At 43.9% G+C, this 13,168-nt stretch overlaps 1 protein-coding gene across 1 annotated transcript in view; it reads left to right on the top strand.

Moving 5' to 3' along the window:
• Positions 1-904: 904 nt before the first annotated feature.
• Positions 905-13,168, top strand: part of Sfi1 (SFI1 centrin binding protein) — a 50,354-nt gene continuing 38,090 nt past the window's right edge. The window contains exons 1-5 of the mRNA XM_051200470.1: positions 905-1,005; positions 6,522-6,641; positions 8,022-8,177; positions 10,894-10,965; positions 12,189-12,299. Of these exons, the coding sequence (XP_051056427.1) occupies positions 6,622-6,641; positions 8,022-8,177; positions 10,894-10,965; positions 12,189-12,299 (359 nt within the window). The 5' untranslated portion in view covers positions 905-1,005; positions 6,522-6,621. The remainder of the gene's footprint in view (positions 1,006-6,521; positions 6,642-8,021; positions 8,178-10,893; positions 10,966-12,188; positions 12,300-13,168) is intronic.

The raw sequence follows: 13,168 nt of genomic DNA, 5'->3' as shown, positions 1-13,168 counted from the left end.
ATATTTGTTTATGTTCCTATTAGCTTTTATTTACGTGTGTGCGTGTGTGTGTGTGTGTGTGTGTGTGTATGGGCATGGTTTATGGCAAGAGGTCAAAGGACTACTTTGGAGAGCGAGTTCTTTCCCTCTGTAGATGTCCTGGGGATTGAGCTAAAGTCCTGTGGCTTAGTGACAGGTGCCTTTACCTGCTGAGCCATCTTGACACTTCAGAAAACTGTATTTAAACACTACTTATTTGCTTGTTATTCATATAGTCTCACTCTAGTCCGGCCTGTAATGGATCTCATTAAATAGGTCTGGTTGTTTTGCCTGCATATAGGTCAAAAGAGAGCACGCCTTTTGTTTATTTATTCAGGTTTTTCGAGACAGGGTATCTCTGTGCTGGAACTCGCTCAGTAGACCAGGCTGGCCTCGAACTCACAGAGATTCTCCCGAATCTGCCTCCCGTGGAATTAAAGATGTGCAGAACCACCGCCGCCCTCTGCCTTTTATAAGCCACCATGTGCGCGCTGGGAATCTGGATGAGCTAAAAGTGCTCTTAACCGTTGAGTCATGTCTCCCGCCCCTTGGTCCTAACCTTCACACATCCACCAAATATTTTTCCTTGTTCTAATATGAAATCCCTTAGTCTTTTTTCAAAGCTATGTCTTTAAAGATGCAGCACTAATTGGCGGATCTGACGCGGAGATTACGACGTGCACCACCATGCGCACGTCAGACACCTGAGGGTCCCACGCCGCGCCGCGCAGGCGTTACTGGAGACTCGTATCCAAAAAGCTCCCACACTTCCGGCCAAAAGAACGCTCGTCAGCAGAGCTCAGAGAGAAGCCAGAGGCTTCTGTTCCCCGGGAGGCAGCGCGCACTAAACACGACAGAGCAGCTTCCGGTGCCGGCCGCGTTGCCATGGAGATGGGGGCGGGGCAGCCGGCGCAGGGCGCGAACCCCGGGCTGCAGGCCTTCGCTGCAAACTCTTCCCGGTGTCCTCTGAGGAGTCGGCTCCGTCAGGTACGAGGCCAGACCTAGCACCCCCAACCTTTGAATGGCCGGCCCTGCTTTAAAGCCGGCAGAGTGCGGGTGCCTAGCAGCTGGGCCCTGTGACGGCCCTTTTTCCTGTAGAAGTGCAGGAGATGCTGCCTACCCACAAGGCTTTGGTCTGTGCGCGGAAATGCAAGCAAAGCGTGCGTGAGGTTGTTCGGAGTGTGTCCTCCGTGTCCCGGCTGCGCTCTCGCTGCGTGTGCATCCTCCTCCCCTGGTGGAGAGCTCTTCAGGATGAGATTCCGCCTGCGCGAAGCTTATTGGCCTGCCTAGATCCAGATTCGATTCAGGGGTGTGCCTGAGTGAGAGGCTCGTTATGTGCACTGATCTCAAGTGGCTAAACGAGAGCTGAACCCACGTTGCATTTGTACCACGGATTACCTTCTGGTGTAGTTCCTGAAGGTGTATAGAGGCTTAAGCGCCACTGGCGCCTGTGCCACCTGTTAGCCCATGGCCTTGAGCATCCACCTGGAAAATGGCAATAAGCACCTGATGAGGTGGCTGTGTTAAAGTGGGTCGTTCATGGAAAGTGCTGGGAGAAAGTATGGAACCTGAGCTATACATGTCATCTTAATTGTAGCCTGTGTGCCCCAGTCACTACACATATGTGGTACACAGACAAAACATACATACACATAAAAAATAATTAAGATACAAATTTAGAATACAGCAGGGTGCTGGTGGTGCCCTCCATTAGTCCCAGCACTCGGGAATCAGGGCAAGTGGATCTCTGTGAATTCGAGACCAGCTTAGTCTACAGAGCAAGTTCCAGGTCAGCCAGAGCTACACACGGGCTACACAGAGAAACCATATCTTGAAGAAAAATATTTGTGAAATTGGCCAAATGGGAAATGGTTAAGAAACCTTGCCCTAGGTCAACTACCAGATTGTGCTCTGACTATAAAGTTTTGCTTTTCTGGACATTTCATATAAATGAAATCATTTAAGTGGGGTATGGTGGAACATGCCTTTAATTGCAGCATTCAGACTGTAAAGGCAGGCAAGTTCTCTGTGGGTTCAAGTGGGCTAAAGGCCAGCCGCCTGCTCTACATAGTGAGTTCCAGGACAGTCAAAGATACATAGAACCCATCTCAACACACACACACACCCCACACACACACAAAATCATATATGTAACTGGCTTATTCTGTATGATTTTTTTTTTTTTTTTAAGATTTATTTACTAGCTGGTTGGTGGTGGTGCATACCTATAGTCCCAGCATTTGGGAAGCAGAGGCAGGTCTCTGTGAATTTGAGGCCAGCCTGGTCAATAGAGCTAGTTCCAGGACAGGCTCCAGAGCAATACAGAGAACAAACAAACAAAAAGATTTACTATGTACACACTATTCTGCCTACATGACAGAAGAGGGCACCGGATCGTGAGCCACCATGTGGTTGCTGGAAATGGAACTCAGGACCTCTGGAAGAACAGCCAGTGTTCTTAACCTCCGAGCCATCTCTAGCCCCCTGTATGTTCTTAAGACTCATCTGTATTTAGTCATAGTAGTATTGCATTTGCTTTTTTTTTTTTTTTTTTAACCTTTTTCTGATATAGGGTCTCACTATGTAGCCCTGGCTGTCCTAGAATCACAAGCTGGTCTTGAATTCAGAGATCTGCCTGCTTCTTCCTCCCAAATGCCACTATTGGGGATGTGTATCACCATGCTTGACCCTGAACATTCTTGTATAAGCTTGTGTATAGACATGGTTTCAGTTTTCTTTGGGGTATGACTAGTAGTGGAATTTCTGAACCAGTTTGTCCTTTATTATCATCTCATGAGGTCAGTCTGCATGTGCAACTGAGAGCCAGTTTTATTATGGACTGTCTTTGTAATTAACATTATGTGTATTTCAACTTAGAAACGAATTCATGTCCTTGTGGAGAATAAACCTATCTCCTAGCCTTTCCAGTACTTTTTAATTTCACCTGTGAGGTTCCACACATCTTCACTTATTTGTTTTGAGACAGGGTCTTGCTACACAGATCATGTTGGCCTCAAACTTGCCGTGATTTGGGGGCTAGGAAGAGGGCCCAGCACTTAAGAACACTTATTTTTCTAGTAGAGGAGTCAGGTTCAGTTCTTAGCACGCACATGGTGGCTCACAACTGCCTGTAACTCCAGTTCCAGGGGATCTGACACTCTCTTCCACTAATATACACAGAATAAATATTTATTTGGATCTTACCATGTGGCACTTGCTCTGTAGACCAGGCTGGTCCTGAACTCACAGAGATCCACCTGCCTCTGCCTCCCGAGTGCTGGGATTAAAGGTGTGTGCCACAACCACCCGTTTTTGTTGTTGTGTTTTGTTCTTGAAGAATAAATAAATCTTAAGAAAAGAGGGCCGGGTGTTGGTGGCACACACCTTTAATTCCAGCACTTGGGAGGCAGAGGCAGGTGGATCTCTGTGAGTTCAGGACCAGCCTGGTCTACAAGAGCAAAGCCTGAAGACTTCCCCCTGTCTCTAGGGTTAGAGGTGTGTGGTACCATGTTCAGTTTTATTCACTGCTGATGAGAATCTAGAGTTCTTTTCATGGAAAAAAAGCACTATAAAAATCATCTCCAGCCCTAAATGTAGATTTGATATCAGTAAAAAATTAACCTGACATGGATAATATCACTTGTTACTTGTTTTCATTATGGCCTTAATTGTGATTATGACTTTATGTTTCTGGAGTATTGTGCGTCACAATCATTCAATGCAAGTCACATTTACCCATTAACTTGGCTCCATTGTGTGTTACTGTCTTACCTCTTTCTTATTGCTTGTATTTGTTTCCTATGGCTTTGTAATCATCTGCCTCTAAGTTGGTAGCTTCAAACAATAACACGCTTATTCCCTCTTAGTTCTGGAGTTCAGAAATATGAAGTTAAAGGTCATCCTCTCTCTGATGGTTTAGGGAAGATATATACCTTTCTCTTAGCTTTTGGAATTGCCAGAAATACTTGGTGTTCCCTAGCCTCTAGGCACAAACAAATTAATAAGTAAATACATTTAATTAAAAAAATTATTCATTTATTATGTATACAGTGTTCTGTCTGCCTGTACCCCTGCAGAAAAGGGCACCACATCTAATTACAAATAGTTGTGAGCCATCATGTGGTTGCTGGGAATTGAACTCAGGACCTCTGGAAGACCAACTAGGGTTCTTAACTACTGAGCCATCTCTCTAGACCCAATAAATGTAATTTTAAAAAATTTTAAAAGATGTTTAAAACTGCATGAAGATTCTTATACTAACATTGACAATTGAAAAATTAATCTGAGGGAAGACTACTCTGCTGCTGATATAATTGTGAAGGAAAATTAAAGACAATGCAACATTGTTGGGGCTGGAAGAATGAGCCTGTTATATCCTGCTTCTTTTTTTTAACTAAAGTATATTATGACCAAGTGTGATGACGCATGCTATTAATCAAGCATTCAGGAGGCAGAAGCAGGCGCATCTGTGTGGGTTTGAGGCCAGCCTGGTCTACATAGCCAGTTCCAGGCCAGTCAGGACTACATAGTGAGACCCTGTTTCAGAAAACAACAGTAAAAACTTTACTGTCAGAAAAGGAATTTGAAAAACATTACACCAAAATTAACCAGCCCCAAAGACAGTACACTTCTAAACATTTAGAGCAGCCATTTGGAAAGAAGCTGTGTCGCTTTTATTATCAAACATATTTATGCACTTAACCACTACCAAAAATGAATTGTAAATACTTGTGGGGGTAGATTTTTGTTTCATTATTGTGTGTATGTGTTTGTCTCTGTGTGTCCTTCTGTGTATTTGTGTGAAGGTTAGAGGACATCTTTCTTTGTTTTCTTTATATTTTCTTTTATATGTGTAGGAGCAGTTTGCCTGTATGTATGTATAACTGTGTATATGTGTGTTTCTGGTGCTCTCTGAAGGCAGAATAGGATATCAAATCCCCTGAAAATGGGAGTTACAAATGATAGCTACCATGTGGGTGGTGGGACCCAAACCCAGGTTCACTGTAAGAATAGCAAGTGTAGGGGACAACTGTCCTTTTTTTTTTTTTTTTTTTTTTTTTTTTTGGCTTTGGAGCCTGTCCTGGAACTAGCTCTTGTAGACCAGGCTGGCCTCAGCCTCAAACTCACAGAGATCCATCTGCCTCTGTCTCCCAAGTGCTGGGATTAAAGGCATGAGACACTACAGTCTGGCTTAGAAGTAACTTTTTTTTTTTTTTTTAAGATTTTATTTATTGCCAGGCATCCATGGTGCATGCCTTCAGTCCTAGCATTTGGGAGGCAGAAGCAGGTAGATCTCTGTGAGTTAAGTCCAGCCTGGTCTACAGAGCTAGTTCCAGGACAGGCTCCAGAGCAATACAGAGAAACCCTGTCTTGGGGGAGGGGAAGATTTTATTTATTTTTTTATGTATGAGTGGTCTATCTGCATGTATACCTTTATGCCAGAAGAAAGCATCAAATCCCACTATAGATGGCTGTGAGCCACCATGTGGTTGCTGAGACTTGAACTCAGAACTTCTGGAAGAGCAGCCAGTGCTCTTAACCACTGAATCATCTCTCCAGCCCCTAGAATTAACTTTTTAATAATACAGATTAGAAAGAATAAGTGTCTTGGCTATATTTATATCAGCTGATATAAGCTAGAGTTATCTGAATGAAGGGAACCTCAGTTGAAAAAAATGCCTCCATAAGATCCATCTATAGCCGGGCGTTGGTGGCACATGCCTTAATTCCAGCACTGGGGAGGCAGAGGCAGGCATAGATCTCTGTGAATTCAAGGCCAGCCTTATCTACAGAGCTAGCTCCAGGACAGGTTCCAAAGCAACACAGAGAAACCCTGTTTCAAAAAACAAAACCAAACAAAAAAATCCATCTATATGGCATTTTCTTTCTTTTTTTTTATTTTTATTTTTATTTTTTTTTTGTATTTTTGAGACAGGGTTTCTCTGTGTAACATGGAACTCTGTAGTCCAGGCTGGCCTCAAACTCACAGAGATCCATCTGCCTCTGCTTCCTGAGTGCTGGGATTAAAGGCATGTGCCACCACTGCCTAGCTATAGGACATTTTCATAACTAGATTCTGGTCAGGGAGGCCTAGCCCATTGTGGGTGATGCCATCCTGTCCTGGTGGTCCTGGGTTCTATAGAAAGCAGACTGAGCAAACAGTTATGAGCATGCCATTAAACAGCACTCCTCCGTGGCCTCCGAATCAGCTCATGTCTCCATGCTCTGTCCTGTTTGAGTTCCTGTCCCGACTTCCTCCAGTGGTGAACTATGGTAAGGAAGTGTAAGCCAAATAAACCCTTTCCTCCCCAACTTGCTGTGGTTATGCTGTTTCATCACAGCGCTAACAATCTTAACCAGGAGAGTAAGAGCCTTTCCATGCTAAGTTAGTATTGAATGAAGAAGCAGAGGGGCAGGGAACTCAGAGCATGAAGGCAGGTATTTAGAAGTGTGACCCCTGGGAGTGTGCAAGCAACTTACTCTCTCCTATCTCTTTCTTGCAGTTATAAGGGGAAGATAAAAGGCTTTGGTTCATCAGTTATCTAGTCACAGAAAAACATATCAACCAGTGGTTGAATTTCCATCAAACAGGTTCAGCAGAGAATGGAGAAGATTCACTCCAGGTATGTGATAGAACAGAGCAAAAATGATAGCTGAAGTTACCGAACCTAGGCACGTGCCACCCACACCTGGCTAAAGTGGAAATGCAATGTTTGGTAAAAGGTATGACATTTTAGCGTGTGGTGGTGGCACACGCCTTTAATCCCAGCCCTCGGGAAAGGAGGCAGAGGCAGGCAGATCTCTGGGTTCAAGCCCAGCCTGGTCTACAGAGTGAGTTTCAGGACAGCCAGGGCTACACATAGAAACCTGTCTAGAAAAGGCAATAAGTAAATAAGTAAAAATATGAGGTTTCATGTTGATATCAGAGTCATGTTATCTGAAAAAAATTTTAATTGCTCTTTTTAAGACTTTGAGCTAGGTGTGGTGGTGTATGCTTGTCATCCCAGCACTTAGGAAGTAGAAGCAGGGGCCTCAGGGGTTCAAGGCCAGTCTGGGCCATAAGAGACCTTGTCTCAAAAAACAACGAAAAGATTTTCTTGTTTAAGTAGCTAAAATTAAAATTTTATTTTCTCTGAGTATTTTACTATGTGTGTGTGTACATGGGTGTGATCATGCTCTTAGTGTTTGCAGAGGTCAGAAGGCATTGGATCCTTTGGAATTAGAGTTATAGGGGTGTGTGAGCCACTGAATGTGGGTGCTGGGACCTGAACTCTGGTCCTCATAATATCAGCAAGCACATTTATTTATCTTTTTGATTTTTTTTTTTTTTTTTAAAGACACAGTGTCTCTGTAGCCCTGGCTGTCCTGGAACTTACCATGTAGACTAGGCTGGCTTTGAACTTAGAGATCTGTCTGCCTCTGTCTACTGAGTGCTGGGATTAAAGGTGTGTGCCACCACCACCACCCTGATAAAATTTATGCTCTGGGTGTTTGTCTGCGTGTTTGTATGTTCATCAGTACATGCCTGGTGCTGTTGGAGGGCAGAAATGTCAGATCGCCTCAAACTAGAGTGAACAGTCAGGTGGGGACCCATGTGGGTGCTGGGACTCTAACCCAGGTCCTCTAGAAGAACAGCAGTGCCCCTCGTCACCCGGCCATTACTCTAGGCTTTTCCTTAAGATAGAACCTGGGACTTTGTGAAGTTCATCTCTAAGCCAAAATCCCAGGCCCTCGATTGTAGTTTGTACTTAGGAATTTGTTTCTAGTTTGTAAATGATTCCCTCTAAAATATAATAAAAACTAATGAAAGAACATGCCAGGCCTAATGACCCTGCCTGTTGCTCTGCAGTCTCCACTGAGTGCTGACCCAGCGGTGCTGGTTGCTGGCATAGTCAGCGTCAGTCTGCATGAGCTTAACAGCAGAGCTTGGTTGAGTGTGAAAATGTATGTATACTGTATGAAGAGACTTTTTCTCTCTCCTTTCCTTTCTGCTCAAATTTAAGGTCTTTTAGGGATGGTGTGGTTAAGAAACCTTGTTCCCCTAAGGCACTGCCTCTCAACAAGTCGTCTGCCCTCTCTGGGGTCCAGAGGGAGTTACCGCGAAGCTCTCCTGCCTCACACAATTGGGCTCGATACCGATTAAGAGAACTGCGCAGCAGGTGAGACGTTTCATTTGTTTTTCTTTCTTGCCCAAATAGAAGGACTAATTCTTATTTTTCCTATGCCAGTTAGTTGGAGAACTCTTCTGAGTGGAATATTCAGAAAAGAAGAATATTTAGGGCCAGGTTTGATGGTGCTTTTCTTTAATGCAAGCACTCAGGAAGCAGAGGCAGATGGATTTCTATGAGTTTGAGAGTGGCCTGGTCTACGTAGAGAGCTCCTGGCCAACCAGACTTTGTCTTTCAAACAAAAGAAGAAGAATATTTAGGAAACTGCAGTTTTCATTTATTTATGGTCTCCAGTTGTAACATACAATTAGGTCAGCCCAGCCCTGAAGGGTGACGTAAGACTAAGTCAGAAGGAAGGTAGGAAGAAGAGGGTTTCAAGCAGAGATTGATAAGAAGAATGAGAGAGTGTGTGTGTGTGTGTGTGTGTGTGTGTGTGGTGTGTGTGGTGTGTGTGTGTGGTGTGTGTGGTGTGTGTGTGTGTGAGGTGTTGTGTGTGTGTGTGTGTGTGGTGTGGGTGGTGTGTGTGTGGTGTATGAGTGTATATGTGAGTGTATATGTGTGTGTGTGTGTGTGTGTGTGTGGTGTGTGTGTGTGTGGTGTGTGTGGTGTGTTGTGTCTGTGTGTGTGTGGTGTGGTGTGTGTCTGTGGTGTGTGTGTGTGGTGTGTGTGTGGTGTGTGTGGTGTGTGTGTGTGGTGTGGTGTGTGTCTGTGTGGTGTGTGTGTGTGTGTGTGTGTGTGTGTGGTGTGTGTGTGTGTGTGTGGTGTGTGAGTGTATATGTGTGTGGTGTGTGAGTGTATATGTGTGTGTGGTGTGTGAGTGTATATATGTGTGTGTGTGGTGTGGTGTGTGTGCGAGTGTATATGTGTGTGTGTATATGTGCACACTCGTGCATGAGCATTTATTCCACACACTGTGCTAGGGGCTGGGACTACAAGGATGGTCCCCGCTTTCAGCTCAGTCACAAGGGACTGTCAGACATCCTGTGAGCTGATGACTGTTACAGTGGCACACCACTGCTCAGGGGTTTCAGGAGAGAGCACTGAGTGCCCCACCCCTCTCTCGGTGTTTGGAAGAGGCCAGGATACATGGATCTTTGCCAGGGATTTTCAACAGGAAGAAAAATGACAAAAGAATGATTCTCAAATCTGATGTCTCCATCTCTTCATTGTCAAAATACTTTGTATTGAAAGGTGTTTCATGCCGTCTTATTTAAAGTGAGTCAGGTATGGTGATACAGGCCTGTGATCCCAGCCAGCCATATGGCAGGATAAATCAAGAAGATGGCAGGTCAAAGCCAGTCTGGACTATAAGTGGCATCTGTCAAAAAACATTATCCTTCTGAGTTTCCTAAAACTGATAAAGGAAAACAGGGCATGTGATCTCTTTGTCCACAGAATAAAAAGAAAACAATTTTATGGGATTAAAAAAAAAAAATGTTTGCCAGGGTTACACACCTTTAGTCCTAGCACTTGAAAGGCAGAGACAGGCAGATCTCTGTGAGTTAAGAGTCCAGCCTGGTCTACAGAGCAAGTTCCAGGACAGGCTCCAAAGCTACACAGAGAAACCCTGTCTCGAAAAACCAAAATAATAATAATAATAATAATGTTTTTATGCTTTCATGTTGAGTTCTGCTGTTGCTGGCTCTAAGCTCCCATAGTTTGGGCACAGAAAAAGTCCTTCAGGTAATCTTGAAACATGTTAAACTATGTAGGACTCAACTTCCTGCAACCTTTGAAATGTACATCCTCTGAGTTTTATTACAGCAATGTCTATCTTTAAAGAAATAATTATAAAATGGCTGGGTTTGCAAGTTAGTGGTAGAGTACCTGCTTAAACTGTGAGAGGCCCTGGGTACCACACGTATACACACACAGACACATACACACACACATCTGGACTGATGGGAGATAACTCCACTGTATAAGTTCCTTATTTATTGACACATGGGTCAAGATTCACGGGACCAGGTTCAGTATAGGTTATTATAATTTTATTCGGGGAGAAATCACTTACACAAGAAACAGATGACCGCTGCAAGTTCCCGCTCCAGGGATCCACACCCTGTTCTCACAGAGGCTGCTCTCTGTGACCCGACCAGAAGCAAGAGAGCACCACCTGTGCCCTGACCCCAGACCTCAAACCACTTTCAGGTCCGCCCACAGTGACCACACCCAGGTGAGGTGAATGTCTCATTATACTTAGTTATACATTTTGTTTACTGGACTTATGAAATAAAAAAATACGACCTTGAGTGGTATGGTTGCACGTGCTTTTAATCCTAGCACTCAGGAGGCAGAGATAGGTGGATTTCTGGGAGTTCTAGGCCAGTCAGCAAAACCCTGAAATAAGAAAGATCATGTTTAACAACAATCTGCTTTATAGTAGTTTTATGTTTTGTTTTGTTTTTCAAGACAGGGTTTCTCTGTGTAGTCCTGGCTGTTCTAGAACTCACTCTGGAAACCAGGCTGGCCTTGAACTCACAGAGATCAGCCTGCCTCTGCCTCCTGAGTGCTGGGATTAAAGGTTTATGCCACCACCTTGTTGATTTTTGTTTTATAAACCTGCTCTCTCCATTTTCTGTTTGATCCAAGATTAGCTGTGACTGTGGTCCCTCCACTTGACACCTTAAAGGTTCCCTCTCCCAGAAAACTCCTGTTATCCAGGTAGAGTTTTCAAATGTATGTATGTATCATTCTCTTCTTTCAGATGTGTGGCCAGAAAGTTCTTGTATTTGTGGATTCGAGTGACATTTGGAAGAGTAACTCCCTCTAGAGCCAGGTATTGTTAGCTCAGAGCACGGAGCTGCTGCTGGGCTCCTTCTGTTTCTGGTATTTATTTTATTTAAAACATTTTCAATTAAAATATAATTCTATCTCTTCTCCCCTTTCGTCATCATCATTGTCATCATAATCTCTCTATATGTTTACGCGCGCGCGAGAGTGCGCGTGTGTATATTTAAGACAGGGTCTCACTTTGTATTTCTAGCTGGCCTAGAGCTCACTAAGTAGACTAGGCTGACAAAATATATCATAATTATGGTTTCTTCTCCCTCTACCCCTCCCAGTTCCTCCCCTCCTGTCTCCCACCTGCATCCATTCTATTTCTGTCTCTCACTAGAACAGGCTTTTTCTTTTCTTTTCTTTTTAATTGGGTTTTTGAGACAGGGTTTCTCTGTGTAGCCAGACTATCCTGGAACTCAGAGATCCACCTCTGCTGGAATTAAATGCATGCACCTCCAAGGTTAACAAACAGGTTTCTAAGGGATTTTATTGTTTTATTATAAAATATAATAAGATAAAAGAAAACAAACACAGCAGACTTGGACAAAACAAACAAACAGAAACAAAAGAGACCAAGAGAAAGCACAAGAAGCAGTAACTTCTTTACTCCCAGCTCTCGGGAAGCAGAGGCAGGAGGCTCTCTCTGAGTTTGAGGCCAGCCAGGGCTGTATGGAGACCCTGTCTCAAAAACAAGACAAAACAAAACAAAACAAAAACTGCTTACTCGAGCTCAGTCTCTGGAGCCTAGACTCCAGCACCTTTCCTTATCCACAGTTAAGAGGGAATAAAAAGTTTCTTATTTAATCTAAAATTTTCAAAAATGCTGAAAGTTGTAATGGTTTTAAAGTTTTATTATTGTGTTTGGTGTGTGGGTGTCAGAGGGCCGCTTTGTGGCATCAGTTTCCTCTACCTTTTCATGGTCCAGAAATCAAGCTCAAGTCCTTGGGCTTCTCCTGCGGCTATGTGGCTTTATCCATTGCTTCCCTCATCCGATGAAGATTTCAGCTTTCCTTTGCTATCCGTAACTGCTGAACTCCTTGGTGTAATTGTGTTGTTCCTAGTGTGTATGTAGCACTGAAGGTGTGGTGTGACAGTCAGTGTGCCGCCGCTTTCTACTTTGGTGTTTGAACTGAGAACGTACGGGCGGTGTGAAGCTGACCTGGCAGAGACATCAGCCCAGCCGCCCCACACCAGCTTTCTGATGTCCTCCCTTCTGCCTAGGTTTTTCCATGAGCAGAGAATACTACGGAAGGTCTTTGGAGAATGGAGGGAAGAATGGTGGGTCTCCCAAAGGGAATGGAAACTCTGCGTTCGAGCTGACTGTCACTACAGGTGTCTCATTACTTTACACTTGTGGAAATAGACTTTACACTGTATCAATTACTCAATGTCTTGTTTGTGTTCCAAAGAAGCAAAGTTTGGATTGCTTTCTAGGTTTTAGAAATCCTTTTGGGAATAAGTAAATCCATACTTATTTGTGTGCACACACACGTGTGCTCCTCTGAGTCAGATAGCCATGTTGGCCATGTGGAAACTTGGAAGGTTTACTCACTTCCATGTATTTCTAAATGTGAGGGTTTTTTGTTTGTTTGTTTGTTTTTTGCTTTTTTTTTTTTTAATAGTTAGTCCTAAACCAGGCAGTTGTGGCACATACTATTAATCCCAGAACCCTGGAGTAGATGCAGGCAGATCTCCGAGTTAGAAGATAGCCTGGTCTACAGAGCTAGGACTAGGACAGCCAAGGCTACACAAAGAAACCCTGTCTTGAAAAACAACAAGAAAAGTAGTCCTAGCATACTGATTATGATCCAGAAAGGAGGAGTCCCACATAGGACATTCAGAAAAGAGCATCTGGGTCAGGTATCTGAGTGGGGGAGCAAGCGGTTTGCTTGTATAATGTCCTGGGTTTCATCCCTGGCACCAAAACACAATTAAAAAACAGAAGAAATATGAAAGAATAATCTTGTAATCATTGCTACTCACGTGGCAAGGAGTAAATAGAGGAAAAAGTTCAAAATTATACCAAATGCCTATTTTTAGGGCAGGTGCTATAACACAGCAGGTAAAGGCACTTGCTGCCACCTGGTAACTGGAGTTGGCTATGCAGAACCCACATAGAGAGAGCCAGCTCCTTCCTGCACAATGTCCGCAGACCTCCACACTCGATGTGAACCACACACCCCTCCACACAATAAATGCAA

The sequence above is a fragment of the Phodopus roborovskii genome, unplaced genomic scaffold, assembly GCF_943737965.1.
Source record: "Phodopus roborovskii unplaced genomic scaffold, PHOROB, whole genome shotgun sequence".
Taxonomy (NCBI): Eukaryota; Metazoa; Chordata; class Mammalia; order Rodentia; family Cricetidae; genus Phodopus; species Phodopus roborovskii.
Note: the sequence above shows the minus strand (reverse complement) of the source record. Positions and strands in the feature narration are given on the sequence as shown.